General features: G+C 43.9%; 5 protein-coding genes across 5 annotated transcripts; 3 read left to right on the top strand and 2 right to left on the bottom strand.

Annotated features, from left to right (window-relative positions):
• Positions 1-471: 471 nt before the first annotated feature.
• Positions 472-2,028, bottom strand: TRUGW13939_09452 (uncharacterized protein; the record flags this gene model as incomplete). Its single annotated transcript, XM_035492574.1, has 3 exons — positions 472-614; positions 693-1,833; positions 1,897-2,028. The coding sequence occupies 3 exons, from the start codon at positions 2,026-2,028 to the stop codon at positions 472-474; spliced, it is 1,416 nt and encodes a 471-aa protein (XP_035348467.1).
• Positions 2,029-3,712: 1,684 nt separating this feature from the next.
• Positions 3,713-5,444, top strand: TRUGW13939_09453 (uncharacterized protein; the record flags this gene model as incomplete). Its single annotated transcript, XM_035492575.1, has 3 exons — positions 3,713-3,765; positions 3,819-3,925; positions 4,462-5,444. 3 exons carry the CDS (start codon positions 3,713-3,715, stop codon positions 5,442-5,444), a joined length of 1,143 nt encoding a protein of 380 aa, XP_035348468.1.
• A 2,087-nt stretch (positions 5,445-7,531) lies between these two features.
• TRUGW13939_09454 (uncharacterized protein) lies at positions 7,532-13,771 on the bottom strand (the record flags this gene model as incomplete). Its single annotated transcript, XM_035492576.1, has 8 exons — positions 7,532-7,534; positions 7,602-9,488; positions 9,539-11,094; positions 11,229-12,225; positions 12,839-12,919; positions 12,984-13,127; positions 13,335-13,648; positions 13,708-13,771. The coding sequence occupies 8 exons, from the start codon at positions 13,769-13,771 to the stop codon at positions 7,532-7,534; spliced, it is 5,046 nt and encodes a 1,681-aa protein (XP_035348469.1).
• Positions 13,772-14,744: 973 nt separating this feature from the next.
• On the top strand, positions 14,745-16,397 carry TRUGW13939_09455 (uncharacterized protein; the record flags this gene model as incomplete). Its single annotated transcript, XM_035492577.1, has 6 exons — positions 14,745-15,115; positions 15,179-15,262; positions 15,402-15,761; positions 15,815-16,157; positions 16,211-16,293; positions 16,346-16,397. The coding sequence occupies 6 exons, from the start codon at positions 14,745-14,747 to the stop codon at positions 16,395-16,397; spliced, it is 1,293 nt and encodes a 430-aa protein (XP_035348470.1).
• A 245-nt stretch (positions 16,398-16,642) lies between these two features.
• TRUGW13939_09456 (uncharacterized protein) lies at positions 16,643-17,978 on the top strand (the record flags this gene model as incomplete). Its single annotated transcript, XM_035492578.1, has 3 exons — positions 16,643-16,879; positions 16,936-17,170; positions 17,230-17,978. The coding sequence occupies 3 exons, from the start codon at positions 16,643-16,645 to the stop codon at positions 17,976-17,978; spliced, it is 1,221 nt and encodes a 406-aa protein (XP_035348471.1).
• Between the last annotated feature and the right edge of the window lie 29 nt (positions 17,979-18,007).

The raw sequence follows: 18,007 nt of genomic DNA on the forward strand, positions 1-18,007 counted from the left end.
CCCGAGGTGGCGAGATTGATATCTTGACGGATTTCCCCAACGATCTTACAACGTTGCGATTGATCACATGAGCAGTTTTTGAACTAGCTTATCCCTCATCGATAGATGAAAAATATCATGAAAATCGGCCATGCCATGAGGAACAGCGACTCCATTCCCAGATATTTGGCAGGGTGAATTTACCACAGATGACGAGCACCGGATACACGGAGAGTCAATAGGAGGAATATACAATGCCATTGATGCTCTCCTATAAGATGTGGGTTAGCTTTGTGACGAGGGGAGATTAGGCAGGGCGGCGCCAAGTGATTCATGGAGAATATAAGGTAGTGGGCAGTGCATATTGAAGTGGGTTTAAGAAGCAAACAAGTGTGTGTGTATGTATTCTGCTATGCAAATGCCGACACCTTTGAACCAAACCCAGCTTGCACACCCAAAACAATATCGGGTTTTGCTCATGGTTACAACTATCTATTGTATTATGCTAGATTCCTCGGATTCTTTCAACAAATCTACGCATTTGTTGAATACATTTTGAGGATCATATATCCTCTTGATCCTGACAAGCCTCTCGTAGTTGACTCCATACAAACGCTTCGGGCTCTCACCAAGACCTATTGAAAATTAGCACATAGCGTTCATACTAGTATGAAAGAGGAGGTAGGGCTCACCGTCGTAGTTGATATACTCACCCACTCCGGTCTTCGTAGTGTCATCAACGCCGTCAACTTCTTTTCGACGCTCAAAATCATTGTGGATTTTATCATGCATTTTGCGACACCATTCTTCACAAGCAGGAGCGCTCTCATCTTTCGTATATGCCGCATAGATGACAACATTGCCAAACGTGCCCCGATTTGGAAATGCCGTTTCGTTCTGTGAGTGAAGCAATGTCCCATAAGTTGGGTGAATTTCATAAGCGATCAAACTTTCAGAAGCATCAGGAACGTTCTTGATAAACGTCAAATAGTCTTCGTAAAGACTTTCAACGAAGTCTGCATCAATTGGTTCCATTATTCCCCCACCTGTCCCCTTCCCAAAGCCAGGTGGTATATCATCACCGCCTCCTGTCGTTTGGGAGAAGGGCATCATCTTCGTGCTATCTTTAATGGGGCCAAGTTTGAGCAGTGGAGCAAAGAATCCCTTAGCCTCGTCCTCTGTTCCATTGTAGAATACCTCGACCACAACGAGAGGTTCAGTTGAGCCCGGCAGCTGGCCCTGTATCATGACCATGGAACTTTCGCCCTTCGAGACATTGAGAACGTGATTTGCGAATTCCACAAGCGCTCCAAGAGCAGCTGGTGAAAATGTGAGTTCGCCGCTCCAAACTGGGCCTTGGACAAATCCTTGGAAGACAATAGATGTAGCAATTCCAAAGCATGGCCCAGCACCTCTAATCGCCCAATATAGATCTGGATTCTCAGATCTAGATGCTATAACAACACTACCGTCTGCTAGAACTATTTCCGCCCGGACGATATTGTCAACTGCAAGGCCATGCGCCCCCGTCAACCACCCATAGCCTCCCATCAATGCAAAACCACCAATACCAACATTGCTACAGAGTCCACCTACAAGTGCAAGCCCATACTTTTCAACGGCCATGTAAACATCTTGCAAAACTGCACCTCCTTGTACCGTGATGTGGTTTGTGTTGGTATCAACAGATATAGCTTGCATTTTGGATAGATCAATGCACACTCCTCCATTCGTAGATGACGCCCCAATGCGTGAATGACCTGCTCCACAGACTGCTACGTCAAGAGAATTGGCTCCTGTAAACTCAACCAGGGAGGCAACATCTTTTGTGGATGTTGCATAGACCACAACGCCCTATCAAATCTTAGCTCTATAATAAATCTGTGTCATAATAGAATTGGCAAAAGGAACAGGTACCGCAGGCTTCTGGGTGTTTTTTATGTTACGCTCTATGCTTTTTGCATAGTCCGGTGAATCTGGCGTCACGATATGTAGTTCCGGAAACGCCGCCTTCAGCTTCTGAACGAGTGATTTGCTAATTGCAGACATCTATGCTGAATCAACAAACGAAATAGTAACTAATATGAATACGATAATTTAAACGCTATGTCGTACGTCAGACATTAACCGCATTATATGGCAGTATATATACCATGCAATGATCTCATGCGAACCTGGTGAGTCACGAGCACTAGGAGTGGCTACGGCGATCTGGCATCTACTCCTGTCGATCGGGCCTAGATCTTCGTTCAGAAGCTGACCATGGAGGTAGGACGGAGAAGTAGAGGGTCGAGTCGACCTTAGATTCGAGGATAGAAGGCTATAGGTAATAGAAAAGTGACAGCAGGTTCGAACTTCGTATAAGTTTGCCTTTTGCGGTGCATTCTTGGCGACTGGGCTGCGGATATGGTATCAAGTAATTTCTAGGACTTAATTAGTTTTTAAAAAAGCCCCCAACATCGAGATTTATGTACCTTAATAGTTTTTAATATTTAATTTTAAATATAATAAAATATTTATTTATTCTATGTCGTAAATTTTATACGGATTAATATAGAGATTGAGAAGTTATATTAAAAAAAAGTTTGCGTTGAGCTGACATTTGCATTGAGCTGGTGCGCGCACCCGAAGCGGGACCTGGCTATCAAACTTTAGGATCTTGACACTTGCTTAACAATATCACGGAGACGGTGCAAATTGGTAAAATCTATGAGCATGAGATACTAGTTACATGGCAATCGGATCGGTTTATATAGGCGTTTTCTCAGTGGTTTGATCCAATCGCATAATTCCAAATACTAATTCCAAATAATTACCCGAGCTATCTGGGTTTCGTACACTAAAAATTGGCCTTGTCTATCATCCAATAAATGTAAGTTAATAACATGTGAGCCTCCTGAGCCCGACAGGGGAGCATATAGTTGTCAGCGACTATACACGGACCAAGTGTTGGAACCAGATTATTATTCCACCGGCCATCCCACCAAGAGGTCTGTGGATTGCGGATTTTAAATAATACTTGTAAAATCATTTCAGTAATATTTTAATTTCCTATATAATTTATATAGTAAGTAAGAATACATAAATAATTTTTTGCTTTTTTATTAAAAAATTATTTATGTATTCTTACTTACTATATAAATTATATAGAAAATTGAAATTATACAAAAATTATTTATGCAGTATTTTAGTTTATTATATAAATTTATATTATACATTGAAATATTCCTGAAATTTTCAATGAAATATTGTAAACTATTAACGCACAGGTCAGCTGTCGCAACCGGAATAAAGTTCCAGCGGGGCCGATTCTGACCTGTCGAGCTTCGGGATCTTGGCACTTGCTTAATAATATGGCGGAACCGGTGCAAATTAGGGGTAAAAATATGTGTCAAATTGGTCAAATCTACGAGCATGGGATTCTAATTCACATGGCAATTGGATCGGTTTATATAGGTGTTTCCTCGGTAGTTTGATCCAATCGCATAAATCCATATAATTCCAAATATTTCAGGGGGATCAGCGGTTTGCACTTCCAAGCAGGATAAGCTGCCTAGTGACGAATTAGGACCGATTTGTTAGTAAGCACCCTGAAGGTTGAGACTACCAAACTACCTCGTGGGACAGGGCAGGCGGTGTAAACCCGGGTCTGTGTAGAGAGTATCTTTGATATCACTGATACACTCAATAATTGCGGCCACCGAGCCACTATCAGTGCCTAACAATATGCCTAATGTTGGCCGGCCCAGCCGCGATTGTCACAGCTGTCGAAAACGACGTTGCAAGGTAGTTTAAATTAATTTCCGGGCCACTTTCTTTTTGCTGACGTTTGTAAGTAGTGCGATCTGCTACGTCCGGAATGCACGCAGTGCCAACGCAAAGGACAACCTTGTCCAGGATATCGAGATGAAGCAGAAACGCAGTTTCGGCTGGAAACCAGCTCTTCGTATGAATCAAAAATGAGGAAAGATTCTCGAAGGGGATCGAACCAATTTGGCAATCCCCAATGTTCATTTCCCGAGAGCTCTTTAGTGTCCCGGTCGTTTCGTGGGCGAATCACCCAGGGCAATAATTCTCTCGAAAGCACGCCTGACATCCCAGTAATTCCTGTTAACTACTCAGACATATCATACGTTAAAAGACCGAGGAGCCACGCTGCATTCAAAACTCCCTCGATCCTCACCACCCCATTCAGGATTCCTGGTGCCAGCAGTAAAGAGCATGAAGCACAACACTATTATTGTATCTACATGACGACTGAATTGGCCAAATATCCATCAAATCCCTTCTGGACCCATACTGTGCTTCAATGGAGTGCTGAGGAGCAAACTATACGGCAATCTCTGGTTGCTGTCTGCTCTAGTCACCGATCTTTCGGTTTATTATCAGCAAAGGAGGCGGCTATTGCTAGAGACTCCTCCGAAACAATAAGAGAATATAACAAGGCTCTTCGATTGCTGAGGCAATACATTTCCTCTACAGCACCCTGCAATATGCGAATGACAGTCCTCATGTCATGTATCCTCCTCTACTGTGTAGCATGCGCAATAGAGAAGTACTCTGACGCGAGTGCCCATTTACGCGCAGGTCTGAATATCTTGAAGAATTGTATGGCAGGACAACATCGACAGAAATCCTCCAATGGAAAGAATCTTATGGATAGATTTGAAGGGATGGTTGAGGTCTTCTCTCTGATGCATGCCCAAGCCGCAATGTTCGACGATAGTTTGCCCCCATTCATGCCCTTGACTGAATTTTCCGTTAGTCAAAGCAAAGCTGAAGATGGCCCATGGTATCCAAATACCTTCAAAACAGTTATCGAGGCCCAGATAGCACTTGAGACGATGCAGGGTCGGCTATTCCAACGTCTGATATCAACCGACCTTGGCAAGTCTGCTGCTTTTAACTTGGAAGAAACTGAGCTTGGAAGGCAAATCTCATCTTGGCCATTACGCTTCAGTACGATCATTAACGAAGCGTTCAATATACGAGCCCCAACACCCATGTTCGTCAAAGGGCACATCGTGCTCCTGGCTTCTCAACAATGGATGCTGTCTCTTTTGGTTAAAGGAAACTTTCCGGGAAACGCGATCAACATTAAAACCGCTGTCGACGATGTATTTTCTTCCCTCAAATCAAACTTCGTCTGTGATATTCCCAGTGATCGGCTGAGCTCGGATCAACCCAAATTTTTATTCAGACCAGGCGCAGTTTCCCACCTATATCTCCGACTGGCACAACCTCGTGACTGGGCTTTACAACGCAAAATTCTGTCAGCCTTGCAAACGGTAGCGCAGCAGGACCTCGGTACTTTTAATGAGAATATGGTGTTTATTGAGACTTTTCATCTTTTGATGGAAATTTCAAAAGAGGAGAACCATGAAAGCGACCCAATTGAAGAAATAGATACAAGTGCCGCAAGTGGAAAACTACATAGACTCCTTAAACTGTTAGGTCTCCTTTAATATGATATTGCATTAATTCCGTCATGTACTATCACAATATGAAATGTAGTGTACGGGGATCCTTTACAATGTGATCGCACATGTATATTCTGGATATCAACAACGGAAGGAAGGTACCAGCATGTATGTAATCATTTTGCTACAATATACAAGTCCATTGGAAATCTCTTCACCTTGACCGGAAATTTCAATGTTAACAACACATGTAGTTGTTTTGGACATATAATCAACCAGTAAATTGTATCAGTATCATACTGCAGGAAACACTCTTCTTTCCTTTTTTTTTTTTTTTTTTTGAAAGAAGGGGTAGATGTGGCAGTTTACGAAACCCATATGGGTGGAAGGTATGTTGCAACGAATATCATACCCTCGCCCGTAATAACAGCAGTCACACATGTTGCAAGAGATCATATCTAGTATCTTGGTCTAGATATTAAACCATTTCTGGCATAAATCAGGTATCATTAAGCAGGGTGCGGTGGCTTTTTCGAGTATCCAAGAGCAGGCTGTTGCTAAAGTCCTCCAGCGGGAAGCGTCTGAAAAAGGTATGCCGATAGCATTTGTTGATAAAGACTATCAATTGCCGGTCACAACAGAATTCCAACTAAAAAACTGTTCACTTGCTGTTGCAGTAGCTCGTAGTTGGCTAGACAGAAAGGGAGCTGGTGAATTGGCCGACAACAGTATATTAGAACGCGTTAAGCTTTTCCATTGGCCGGGACGATATCAGATCATTTACCGTGACAAATATCAATGGTTTTTGGATGGGGCTCGTAATGACTCGAGTTTACCCTACGCTTTTCAATGGGTTGCTACAGCATGTAGAACTCAAAGGTAAAGTACTATACTACTAACAGCGATGGAAAGCTTGCTGGTTTTTATGTGGCAGTCCAAATGCAACAAGAATTCTCATATTAGTCATTTATCCAAGCGTGACCGTATCAAACCTCTACAAGTACTCCAAAGAGCTTCTAATTCAGTGGATAGTCGGGTTAAACATGTAATCTTCACTATATACAAAGAAAGATTTGAGAAACGACTATCTTGTTTCGTTACAAAGCTCTTTTGAAGAAGTATATCCCAATTCCGGGAACATTGTATCTTGGTGGCTGGATATCCAAGAGATAAAGAAACGCAAAGTCGAAACAGCCTTCAACAAAATAATTATACCTATCTGCGAGAGGTAGTGTCTTAGGTTTCCATTGGCGTTACCCGATTTTCTCCGTACCAATGAACACGGGATAAGCCAACAGCTACACAAAAGTGTCCAAGTTGATCGGTCACATCTGGCTCTGGAAGTGAATCGTATATTTCAGCCAGTTCCATCAGATTCATTTCTGCTATCAGAGGATTCTTCGTACAAATATATGGTTCAGAACCATGGTGGCTGCTTCAAGACCGACCAACGAACTAGCACTGCGATGATGACGATAGACTACCTGAAATGGGTGCTCGGTATCTTAAACACCTACAAAAGTTTAAGCGTTTCCTAGGAGAGGAAGAAGTACTGATAGTAATTCAAAACAAGAAGCTCTCCAAACTAGTTGCGTGATCTGAGACTCCAGGAGTTATGTGGTTCCATATGCTAAGCTCATCTGGGTGCAACGGCACCACACATTTCCATTTACAGAACTACGAAAGTGCACAGGAACAGATTGGGAAAATTGTGAGCGCGAACTTGATAGGAACAGAGAAATTTTTGTAGAACGAACAGTGCATCAAGTTGGAACAGTATGACAAATCCAACGAGGATAGAGGTTGCTAAAGCATCTGTGGATAATGGGGAGATGACAAAGGAAGAATTCATTACCTTCGCGTCTTGACTTTCATAACCTTTGAATACGTATGAGAGATTGGTTAACCGGCTCCTTCCGGATCCGACATACAGCTCATGTGGCGATACAGGTAATATTATTAACTTAATTTACAAGATACATAGACAGTCTTGCCACATCTAGTATTCACTACAGTATTTTGGAGCGAGCAAAAGCTATGGCATATCTTAACAATTGACACCTATAAATGAAACTTTAGGAAAGAAACCCTCCCAGAACTATGTCCAAGAATTAGTGTCCCATCATTTCCAATTACTACATATGAATCGGTTGGTCGATAACCGGAAGGAAGCCATAGTAACCTTTTACCCCGAAGTGTTACCCAGTGATCTTTTTGTATAAATAGACCAACTTTAGTTCCAGATAATAAGTTGAACCAGGTGCCATTATTATACGAAGTCTGAATGTTGATGGTTCCCAAATTGGTGTTCAGATAACAGCTGTCTTCAGTAAAATTGAGATCAGTAACCCCACCATCAAGGGTTAGACTCTGGTGCAGAGTTCCCGTGGAAATATTCCAGAGCTTGGCTTCATTATCATAAGATCCTGATGCTAGCAGCTTGCCATCTGGTGACAATGCCACAGAAAAAACACCTTCTAAATGGTCTTTTAGAGTATTTTTCAGGGCTCCTGTAGCCACATCCCAGATCATGATTGTGTTATCAAAAGAGCCTGATGCCAGCAGTCGGTTATCTAAAGAGAAAGCCACAGAAAGTACCCCATCTAAATGGCCTTCAAAAGTCATCTGCAGAGCTCCTGTAACAACCTGCCAGATCCTAACAGTTCCATCTTGGCTGCCTGAGGCTAGCAACTTGCCATCCGAGGAGAATGTCACAGAATACACTTCTTCTAAATGTCCTTCAAGAGTGTTTTCCAGAGTTCCTGTAGCAGTGTCCCAGAGCTTTATTGTATTATCATCAGAACATGATGCTAGTAGCCGGGTATCTGGTGAAAATATTACAGACTCAATGATAGATAAATGCCCTTTAAGAGTCTTTTGTAAGACTCCTGTAGTATAATCCCAGATTTTTATTGTTCTATCATTAGAACCTGATGCGAATAACTGGCCATTTGGCGACACTGCTATACATTGCACAGGACCTAAGTGATTTTCAGAAGCCTGTTGCAAAACTGATATAGAAGTATCCCAAAGCCTGACTGTATTGCCAGCAGAACCTGATGCTAGCAGCTGGCGATTTGGTGAGAATTTTATGGAAGTGACTCCACCAAAATTGGCTTCAGAAAGTTGTTGATAATCTTCCGTAACAGTATTCCAAAGGTGAATGTTCGACGAAGAGTTGCCGAACGCCAGTAGCAGTCCATCCGACGAGAATGTCACAGACCCAACCGTGGCTGCACATTTAAAAGTCTTCTTTAGAGATCCTGTGACAGTATCCCAAAGCGTAAAAGTGTTATCTCTGGAGCCTGCTGCTAGCAGCTGGCCATCTGGTGAGAATTCCACGGTAAAAACTGAATCTGAGTGACCGTTAAGAGCATAATGTAGAGTTCCTGAGATAGTATCCCAGAGTTGGAGTATCCCATTTGTGCAACCTAACGCTAGCAGCCGGCCATCGATGGAAAATGCCATAGACAAAGGATACACGTCAGGTAGGTAGCCAAGAGTCAGTGGATATCTTGTGGTAGTGTCCCAAAGTTCAATTATACCGCCAGTATAGCCAGATGCTAGCAAGCGATTATCTGGTAGAAATAATACAGACATAATTCGTTTTATTAGGGATTCAAAAGTGTGTTGCAGAGCTCCCGTAGTATCCCAAATTTTGATTGTGCTATCATTAGAGCCTGACGCTAGCAGCAGACCATCTGGTGAGAATACTACAGAGTTGACTTTATCTGAATGGCCTTCGAGAGTCTGTTGTAGAGTTCCTGTGGTATTCCAAATTTTGATTGTGCTATCATCAGAGCCTGAAGCTAGCAGCAGACCATCTGGTGAGAATGCTACAGAGCCGACTCTATCTGAATGGCCCTCAAGAGTTTGTAATTCTGCGCTCCAGGATTCGTCTACCTTTGGTAGCCCGCGTACCCAATCGGGTCGATCCTTGATGAATTTCTGCCTAACTATCGAGTTTTCTGGAGCGAACATGAGTGCCGAAGAGTATAGTTGAAGTGGTGAACTATCGACTATTTGTAGATTTCGAAGAATGAACCGTTTCGCATCATGTAGAAATTGTGGTATTTTAGATTTTATATCCTTTTATACGTATTAGTGATTTATTAATATTATTATTGGCCCGAACTTACTTGTGTAATTGAGTGTAAAATATCTATTGCTGCGACGACTTCAGAAATAATATTCAAAATACTCATTGCTTCCACCCAATGAAGAAAATGGGTTTCAAGAAATTGAAAAGCATCATTTAATTCATGGACTGGATTCTTGCTTTGAGTCAAATGATATGCCCAATAACGACATGAGTACTCCAATTCGAATGGGAGATACTGATTAATAGAATGATCATCTATTTCAGTACGTTGTGTACCCTCTTCTAGTACGAAACAGATATTCCTTTTTAAATAGCGGTCCATGATCTTCAGACATTGCATGAAGAGCTTATGGTGTATTTCTTTCTCGTCTATCCAAAATGGCGTCTTCTCACGAGTTTTTGAGTCTAGAAGAAAATCTCGAAACGAGAGATGAAAGAGCTTCACTGGCGTAGTGTCGTCATTTGGCACGCTAAGGACTGAGTGAAGTGGACCAAGTCGGATTATAACTAAGTCCTTTGAGATGCCAGTAAGCTCCGAAAGTGGGCTTATTGGAAGTGGGGAGTATAGCAAGATAATAGTACCAACTATTTCTCGAAATTGGGCGACCAGCTGCTGTTTCTTTGCATCGATTTGGTTCGTGAGAAGTCGATTTAACACAGGCAGGTAAGTTCCGCCTAACCAAGATTCTTCGTGTTGATGTGTAAGAATCTCAGAGAGACTGTCAATCGGGTCCCAATTAAGATCTCCTAGTATACGACATATCGTAGCGGCAGAGATGAATAATGGAACTGACATTGTAATCAGAGTCTGTATGTGAATCTCTCCAGGCCAGCCAGGAGGAAGGAATCGGCTCTCTCTGATTTCTGACAGCCTGTGCTTCAGATATAAGCCTATGTCATGCTGTATGACCGGCTTAGGAATTTCGTGAAGGATCAGATCTTGACGATTATTATCTGCTAGTCTCTGAAAACCTAGACGAACTGGCGTTTCAGGTCTGCTTGTTAAAAAGAATCGGAGCCGTGTAGAGGAGTTTAGCACCTGTGCTCGTGCCAGGAGTCGAAGAATGACACGAATATCATCTTCTCGCTTGCACTCGTCTAGTGCGTCAATAACTATTATAATAGTAGATGGCTGATGATCGGCCGATTTAATGTCCGATAGTGGTTGAAGAATCAATTTATCAAATTGTTCCGTTAAAGATTGCGTTGCAATAATTGGATTACCCTCAAGTACCTTCTTGACACCGGGTATCAGTTGAGGAATTTTGATCACTAATTGTCTAATGATTGTCGGAAAAAATTTCCTTGCGTCACCTCGATCACCCTCGCCCCTCTTGAAGAAGAAGCTTGCGCCAAGTAACGCTTTATTTTGCAGAGACCTAGCCACTGTACGTGATATTGTCGATTTTCCCGTCCCTGCCATCCCCTTTAACCAGAAAATACCTTTGCCCTGCAAGTCGTCAACCCATTCAGAAATATACTGGAGAAGTTCAACCCGTGTTCCAGGAAGGCATTCTTCTTCATGCTGGTTGTCAAAAGAGCCGAAAGAAGCCCCCTCAGCAATTGGTAGTTTCGTCAAGTCAATTTTCAGGTCTATGGAATCAACTGCGCCTTGAATAATACTTTTTCATGGTTAATTTTTGGATTAACTAGCGAATTTGTTGATCCAACCTGCCTTTGATTTTGTTGAATTGTCATCATTGATTTATCGAGCAGGTATTGCATACTACTCGTCTGTTCGACGTCTTGATGGTCTACCTTGCTGATAATAGCTTTGCAGTAGGCTGCTGCAACAGCCGCCGCATAGTGATGCCACCCATCCTGTTTGTGGGTATCTGCGTAGTCGCATATCCCTCGAATAACGAGGCAAGGGATTTCATCCATAATGCCGGCTGCTTCCATTTCATAGCAGATTGCATCTTTGTGACCTCGGCGTAGCCGTTCGCGATCCAATGGGTTCTTTATAACACCACTCCCGGAGAGAATAAGACCTCGATGGACCACAGGGTACCTGTTATCGCGAGATTGACGATAAACAACTTTCTTTTCCCTAGAAGTCTCGCAACTACTGCAATCACCGCTCTCCTTGACGTGATGGAAATCCTGTTCGAACAGAACATCGGCTGTGTTTGGTCGTGAAAACCCGGATTTCTTTTCGATAATTTTCAGGATTCTTTTTAAAGGACTCCGTTTCATTGTTTCATCTTCCACCAGTGATCCATCTGCACTGATCAAAATTGGTGGAGGCTTATCAAGAGATCCTTTAAGAACGAATGTATTTTTCTCATATTTCCCAAAGTCATATTGGATGACGCCGGGATGATTTTCTTGGGGAATACTAATAGCGACATCGCCTAGTCGAATATCATGTTCTGGAAGGTTGGGTATACCGGCTCCAATGCCAACTATCAACGCAAATCGGATATTGGGAAACTGCTGGCTGACGGTTGAAGCACATTGGGCGGCCTTCACAGTTCCCATTTGATGAGGCCGAGCTATCACAATATTGTGATTTCTGATACGACCAAAAGAATATATGTATCTCTGTGGCCCTAAGGCTTTTGAACGGCATGAGAATTCCTCGTCTAGACTATACTTTACCGCCACACTCTCATAGGGTAGCGCACAGAATATCGCTATCGTGATATGTTCGGAAGGTATCTCCTTAAGTGCGTCGTAATCGAACTCGTCCTCGTCGGTGGTTGTCTGAACAGCAGATGAAGGCTGTCTTAACGGCATAGTTATCAGCTCGCGTGATGTTTTCCCTTTATGATCCGCCATTATTAACTTGCGTCTCGCTGGTTCCAGAGTAGAACGTCAAAATATGAAATACTGATTTTTTTGAGGCGTGAAATCATTATGAAGAGCGGGAAAAGGACAGAAGTAGAATTTTGCCGCTAATTCTGCAGTCCTGTTTGCTAGTTTGATAGATTACCCCGCTCTGGATTACGCCAATTTGACACTATCGCAAGCAAGGCAAGAGAACTTTTGCATCTAAGATCAATATGTTATAAAACATTCCGATCCTAGACGACTCGGGTACCAAAAGAATCCACGACTAAAGAGTTTCCTGGTTGGGAAGGCGGATAGCAAGTCAATTTTTTATTAGACTAAAAAACCATTAGAAGGGTTTTGACAAACAAAGGTACATGGCAGTTACCAGGAATATCTCTTTTTTGGTACAGTGGGAAAACATGTCATCAGTTTTCTTAGTCTCTTGTCCAGTGTGTCCAGTACACCCTAAGGTCAAGCAAACCGAGTTTAGGGTAAGTAGGGCAAACATGGGCCAAATAGACGTTTTGTTTCTGTTTCGTTTTAGTTCATGACCCATACTGACTTCGCACTGGTCGTCAGTCGGTAATATCTCCAATTTAGACTTTCGTGCAATCTCGTTCTTCAGACACGGGATTTCGCCGTTCTATAAATCGACGTCAGGCGGACCCTAGTAGAATCACCATAAAAACAACACCTTTACTACTTACTTTGTTCCACACGACACCTTTTTCCAAGTCAATGTCCGATCCCTCGACCACCTCTCCATTCTGGAGACGAACGTTTTTGGTCGGAATGACCTGGTCAGGCGGGAATCCCGCACGGTACGCCTTGGCCCGCTTCACATATTCTTTCTATAGGATCTTGTAGCAGCGCCACGATAGCTTGTCTAGCTCTACAATTCGTTCCGCACTTGTTAGTGGCCACTTGGATTCGAAATTCTAGGGATATGTGGACATAATCTCCGGAAACAACGCGGCCTCGGGTGCCAAGGTTTCTATCTAGCATAACACTAGTATAAAATGGAAGATTGGTAGAAATCCCTAACCGTTGTGCTGTACAGTAGAATCCCCTGAGACAAATGATTGCACGTCATTATCTCCGTCTTCCTCCGTAGTGTCATTACATTTATTGCTGATATCACTGATTCCACCGTCTGTGGTGTTTTCACCATTGATGGTTGTGAATAGCAGGTTCAAAGCCAAAGTTCTGATACATGCAGCCATAATTGACGCTACACCAATGAAGGAGTTCGTCGACCTTGGTCTTTCGAAGTTGTACAAATTAGCTAAAGCTGTGACCAATTGTTGAGCACTGCGCACAATGGCGTTTATCTGTGAGTGGCGACATGATGCACGGGCTAGGTCTTCATTTTCTATGTTTAGTTTATGTCAGTGTGTATGTCACTTATATTCCTTTACTTGAAAGGCCCACCTATAGTCCGATCGGACGCGGTTGATGCAGTCATTGCGCAAAATTCTTCTGTAAGAAATGCCATTTTTAGTGTAGATAGGCTGTGTTTACCTCGCAACTGTTCTCATAAGGACGTAAGCCCACGAACCTTGCTCGGTGCATCACTCGACTCAAAGATCCCACCAGAGCTTTTTATTGAAATATTCGTATAGGGCATATGTTCGTTTTTTTTTCTTCCCCCCCCCCTTCGAATCTTTTTTATCATAATCGATATTGACCTCTGCATTAAGACTAAAGGTTCCTTGTGCAATCAATCTATAGCGAAGTTGGTATGGGTTTCTTCATGTTGGCGGTTCGGGATATTTACGATCAAGAAACCAATGTCCTCAAAATAAGTCAGCCGTAAATGTAACCTGTCTGGCCACGATACCTCTCGAATTGAATCTTGTGTGTATAAAATTCAAGTAGACAATTGGTGTGGGTTTCGCTTATATGTAATAAATTCGCTTCCTTTGTTCCCACGTGACTGGTTACTGGCCTGAGGCAGATATGTGAACATTTTGTAGCTTTTTTTAATAAAAGAACTTTTGTCGTTAGCATAGATTTAGCCTGCCGTTTGTCAGCCGAGAGCCTCTTTCTGGATCTCCATTATGCTAAAATATTAGAGCGTAGCATTGAGGTCAAATTGTCTAGCTCAAGATATTACCATCTAGTCTTAACTAGATATAGGTGCCAATATTGGTGATGACCGAGAGCGAAGTCCAAGTCAAGCACATGAAGAAAGGTATTGATAGAAAGGAAACCGCGTCAGTGAACTACGACTACTACTATTTTTTTTTAGATAGACTATAATGTCCATCTAAAAGCCACATGGGTGGTTTTTCATCTTTCCTATGTCACGTGTAACTGCCCACAAAGCCTGGTTACATGCATGGTCCCGTATGAAAATCGCGCAAGGCTGAGCGTGATAGAAACCCCTTCGCTCGAGTCCTAAAATATTAGAAAAAAAGCGAAAACAAAACAAAAAGAGTGATGATATATTGAAGTGGCACGAGATCATGCCTGCTGGGTTCAGTTTCTCCGTTGGCGACTTTTTCGCCGTCCTCAAGCTTGTCGACACCGTGATCGATGCCCTTCGCGAAAGCCCCCACTCGAGCTCATGGTTCCACGCTTTGATCAATGAGTTGTACGCGCTGGAGACAGCGCTTCTCCGAGTTAAGCGCTTACTTTCGGACATTGATGGAGTTGAAAAAGCTGCGTTGCAACAAGTCACATCGCAGTGCCAGCGGACAATTGGCGGGTTCTACGAGAATGTAGTGCGAAAGAACCAGCCTCATCTGCAACAAGGCTGTTCGAATTCGCGGCTCAAGGATGCGTGGGCGGCGGTAAAGTGGACCGTATTCAGGAAAGAGGGATTTGGAGGCATTTCGTGCGGAGATCAGGGGACATACGAGCAGTATTGAGATCTTATTGCTGACGATGCAAATGGAAGCTACGACAACAAGTTCACGCAAGCAGGACTTACAGAACAAAAGAATCGCCGGCAGGATGCAGGACTTCTCGTTTCAAGTCATGAGTATGCTAAATACTATTACTAGTGGCATTGCGCAGAGTGTTCAGCAAGGGAAGCAATTGATTGAAACAAGCGCACAAATAACCCATACCAACCTCCGAATATTCTAGGCCGTACATGACCTTCATTCATCCATTATCAGGATTCCAAGCCAGGTTCAGCGCCAACAACCTATATACCTAATTGACCCGTTTAATATGGAGACACCGTTCCATCTCGAATTTGTGAGATCGTCAGAGGCGCTTCTAGCCGTACTTAAAGTCAATCTCAAAAAGTCCGGCTGCGGTCCAGCTATTATTGACCGGGGCCAGTTTGTGATTGAGGAGCTGGGAACACAAAGCTCAATTGACCTCGCAGGTCCATGGGAGACCTGCTTTTATCCCGGACAAAGAGTTGCTATGAGCATGATATTCAAGCAGCAACATCAAACAAAATCTAGCAACTCTTCGTGTCCGAGATGTGGCAAAGATCATGAGGAGTCCACCAGCATGCAGATCACATGGTGAGTTCAAAACTAGTATTGATCTGGTGTCCTTACTGTGCTAATCTGTATAGCACTACTTGCGGTACCGTTTTCCGTCGTATTCAGGAGCTAATCGAAAACACACAAACCGCGAGCCCTTCTAGTAGAGGGGTAGATACCAGAGACACTCCTGAAAATCCGGTTATTGGGCTATCCAGTACACCGAGAAAGAGGAAAAGAGGCGAAGAAGACGAAGACGATGATTTATTAACAAACCTCAAAAAGTTCCGCCGAATACAGCTTATTAGTCGATGTTTCAAAAATCAAGAAGATCTCCTACAGCATGTGGTCAACGAGCATCCAACCATCCCGAACAGGATTCCATGCGGCTGGGACCCCCATGAGAGTTTTGGGGTGAACGCAGATACCGCACCCGTTAGTAGCTATCTAGTTACTCGGGCCAGTCCCTGATGGCTAAATTTTTCTAGGAATTCTATATCAGGGACCTATTTGATTGTATGAATAATTATTCGAAGGCAACACGAGTTATTGGTGAAAAGCCCCAAAAAAGGTGCGTAAGATGGATATCTAAATGACTTGATACATATTCACACAACTCACAGTCCTGTCAATGGAGCTTTTATTCCTTCAATGACTGCTCAATATCTAGGATAAGTAAGGGTCTCTTTATAATACAAAGATATCCAATAAAAACATACATTAAAGATCGATAGTTTGTATGTGTATCGTGGATGTATATTTATAGCATCCAGCCAATGCGGTTGTGAGGCGATGCCCCACTCTCCCCGTATCACCTCGTGCGCATCGACTCAGCGCAGCAGCTCTCTCTTCTTGGCCACCACGATTGACTACTCCCCCCAATCCAACACCCTCCCACACGGCCAGGGTACAAAGGAAGAATGTCCAAGAAAATTGAGCGATGGGAAATTGAGCGATACTGGGAAATCTTCTCGTCGCTGGCCAACGGACAGCCGCGCCTCAACAACTCGCAAGCGGCAAGCGTTCTCCGCAACAGTCGGCTGCGTGATGAGCAACTTGAACGGGTGTGGGATCTGGCCGACGTCGATGGCGATGGGGAATTGGATTTTGAGGAGTTTTGTGTTGCGATGCGGTTGATTTTTGATCTTGTTAATGGGGTGCGCATACCACACTATACCACACCACCGGACAGTGATGCCTAACGGATATATAGGAATACCAAGAAGTCCCCCAAGCGCTTCCAGAGTGGCTAATCCCGGAATCCAAAGCCCATCTGGTGCAGGCCAGTGCGGCGCTGACAGGCCGTCAAGAGCAATTCGAGCGGATAGAAGACGAAGACGATACGCCGGGACTCAAGGATGGTTTCGAGTGGTACATGAGTCCCAACGACAAGGCCAAATACGAGGAGATTTTCAGCGCAAATAAGAACCACCGCGGCGATGTGACATGTACAGTAACCCACATAATTTTATACAGGAAAGAGAAGGGCATGCTAACTTGATCAAAGTCGAATCATTACAACCCCTCTACGACTCGCTAGACGTGCCCGACACCGACGTGCGCTCAGCCTGGAATCTCGTGAACCCATCCGCCGGCGCTGCCATCAACAAAGACGCTACTCTCGCTTTCCTCCACATCCTCAACTTCCGCCACGAAGGCTACCGTATTCCGCGCACCGTACCGCCGTCGCTGCGCGCCTCGTTTGAGTCGAATAAGATTGACTACCAAGTCGATAACGCGCGCAGCCGCCCAGCCCAGAGATGGGGCGCCGATGGCGACACCGAGACTGCCACGGGCCGCAAAGCTAAGTTTGGCGATACCTATCTCGGTCGTCTGGGCGTCAAGTCGAGCTACCGCCCGCAGGGGACGGATTTCAGTACTACGATTCAAGATGAAGAATGGGAAAAAGTCCGTTTGCGTCGTGAATTGGCTGAGCTACAGGGTAAACTTGAAGCTGCAAATCGGGCGTCGGACGAAAGACGTGACGGAGGCAATAGGTCGCGAGAGGACGGACGGCCGAATTGGACGCTTATCAAGAAAGAAGCTCTCCAGCTGCTGGAGTACAAAGAGCGCGAGCTACGCGAAATGAGAGAAGGCACTGGTCGCACGAAAGATGGCCAGGATCTGGACCGGTTGCGTGAGGATATCAAGACGGTGGCCGACCAGGTCGATGGGCTGAGGAGTCACCTAGACAAACGGAATGAAGTTCTAGCTGATTTACGGCGGCAAGTTGAAGATGAAAAGGCCAGTCGATAGGCTGGGCTTTTCTTTTATATCAATAAGTT

The sequence above is a fragment of the Talaromyces rugulosus genome, chromosome V, assembly GCF_013368755.1.
Source record: "Talaromyces rugulosus chromosome V, complete sequence".
In the NCBI taxonomy this organism is placed as follows: Eukaryota; Fungi; Ascomycota; class Eurotiomycetes; order Eurotiales; family Trichocomaceae; genus Talaromyces; species Talaromyces rugulosus.